The sequence below is a fragment of the Pygoscelis adeliae genome, unplaced genomic scaffold (genome assembly GCF_000699105.1).
Source record: "Pygoscelis adeliae isolate BGI_AS28 unplaced genomic scaffold, ASM69910v1 Scaffold286, whole genome shotgun sequence".
NCBI classification, from domain to species: domain Eukaryota; kingdom Metazoa; phylum Chordata; class Aves; order Sphenisciformes; family Spheniscidae; genus Pygoscelis; species Pygoscelis adeliae.
This window is the reverse complement of record NW_008825076.1, coordinates 331016-332792: the sequence shown is the minus strand read 5'-3', so window position 1 is coordinate 332792 and position 1777 is coordinate 331016. Positions and strand designations below refer to the sequence as shown.

Below are 1777 nucleotides of genomic sequence, written 5' to 3'. Positions count from 1 at the left end.
TGTGGACACCGCCTTTGCCCAGCACTTCTTGCCTGCCGTCTACCTGGCAGTGATCCCCCTGGGGCTGGCGGGGAACGGGCTGGGGCTGTGGCACCTCTGCACCGGGCCCCGGTGGGGAGCCCACCATCCCCTCGGCCTGCTGGTGGGCAACCTGGGCTTGGCCGACCTGCTGTACGTCAGCACGCTGCCCTTCCTCGTCAGCTACTACCTGCGGGGCAGAGTGTGGCTCTTCGGGCAGGGCTGGTGCCGGATCCCCCGGGGCCTCTTCCACCTCAACCTCTACGCCAGCATCGGCTTCCTCACCTGCATCAGCATCCACCGCTACCTGGGCATCGTGCACCCGCTGAAGGCGCGGGGCAGATGCCAGGGGACAACCTCTTCTGCATGGCTCAGCGTGATGGTCTGGTTGTGGGTCATCGTGCAGGTAGCTCCCGATTTCGCCTTCAGCAAGGTGGACGACACGGGGATGCGGTGCCACGACACGACAGGGCATGAGAACCTGGGCATTTACTTGCCGTACACCACGGCCATCACTGTGACTGGGTTCGTCATCCCGTTCCTCATCATCATCGGATGCTACTGCCACGTGGTGGTGGTGCTCTGCAGGAATGATACCATGGACCTCAGCCTCAGGAGAAGAAGCATCAGACTGGTGATTCTCGTGATGGTCCTCTTCTCCATCTGCTTCCTCCCCTACCACATCTTCAGAAACCTCAACTTGTTGTCTCGAGGCTGGCAGCTGCAAGGGTTCTGCACACAGACTTTAAAGAACATCTACATTTCCTACCAGGTGACCCGGGGCCTGGCCAGCTTCAACAGTGCCCTCAACCCCTTGCTCTATGTGATGACCAACAAAGACTGCATGTCATGTATGAGGACCATCAGCCAAAGAGCCAGCCAGTCCCTGGGGTCCACCTTCAGGAGGAAAACCTCTTGCCAGGCAGATGAGAAGAAGATGAGCATCATTCTTTGTGAGGAGGAGGCTTCTGATGAGCTCTGAGGTGCCCAACACCCCCTCCGAAGGATGCACCACTTCGGTTTGCACTTGGCCCCTTCTCGGGAGCAGCCCATCCACCTTGATACCTGTTTTGCAGAGAGATGGTGACTGCAGCATCGCTGGCTCCAATCTCACACAAGGGACAGACAGGACTGCCGGCATCAGAGAGCAAAGTGGGACCAGGTTTTACAGCAAAGCTACTCAACCCAACCATTTTGCCTACAGTACGCCTGGAGATGGAAAGAGATAAAGATTGCGTTTACTCCAGTCCTGAAGCATTTCTTAGTCCAGCCTCCAGTGCAGCGCTCAGAGCTGGTTAACGTCCCCCTGGATCCCCAGTTCCTCAATGAGTGAGGGATGGGGGTGTCCCTCTGCTGCATGCCCTCTCCCCCACTGGACATGGGTTTGAGACAGGATTCCCTCCTTCACCCAAGGAGAGGGCACGGGTAATTAACTCCCTGCATCGCAGGACAGCTGAGAGGGTGAATTTTTGCAGGGGGAAGTGCTTTGGAAATGGAAATATTCATAAAAATATCAGATTTTAAATATATGACTAAGCTGTGCCAGTTCCTGGGTTAGTTGTTCCTGGGTGACTGAGCTGCTTCAGGATCTGTGTTATCGTCTACTGCCCGCCTCCTTCACAGAAGGAAAAAGAATTTCAGCATTACTCACTCTCTTCTGGAAGAGCATATAGCAGACAACAACAACGTGGCATTTTAAGTTTCTGGATGTTGTTGGTTGGGTTTGGGTTTTTCTGCAAGGCGAATGACGCAGTAGCCT

General features: G+C 55.5%; 1 protein-coding gene across 1 annotated transcript in view; it reads left to right on the top strand.

Moving 5' to 3' along the window:
* LOC103919335 (P2Y purinoceptor 1-like) overlaps window positions 1-1000 on the top strand; it is a 6617-nt gene extending 5617 nt beyond the window's left edge. Inside the window, exon 2 of the mRNA XM_009326832.1 lies at window positions 23-1000. Within this exon, the coding sequence (XP_009325107.1) occupies window positions 23-1000 (978 nt within the window). The remainder of the gene's footprint in view (window positions 1-22) is intronic.
* Window positions 1001-1777: the final 777 nt, after the last annotated feature.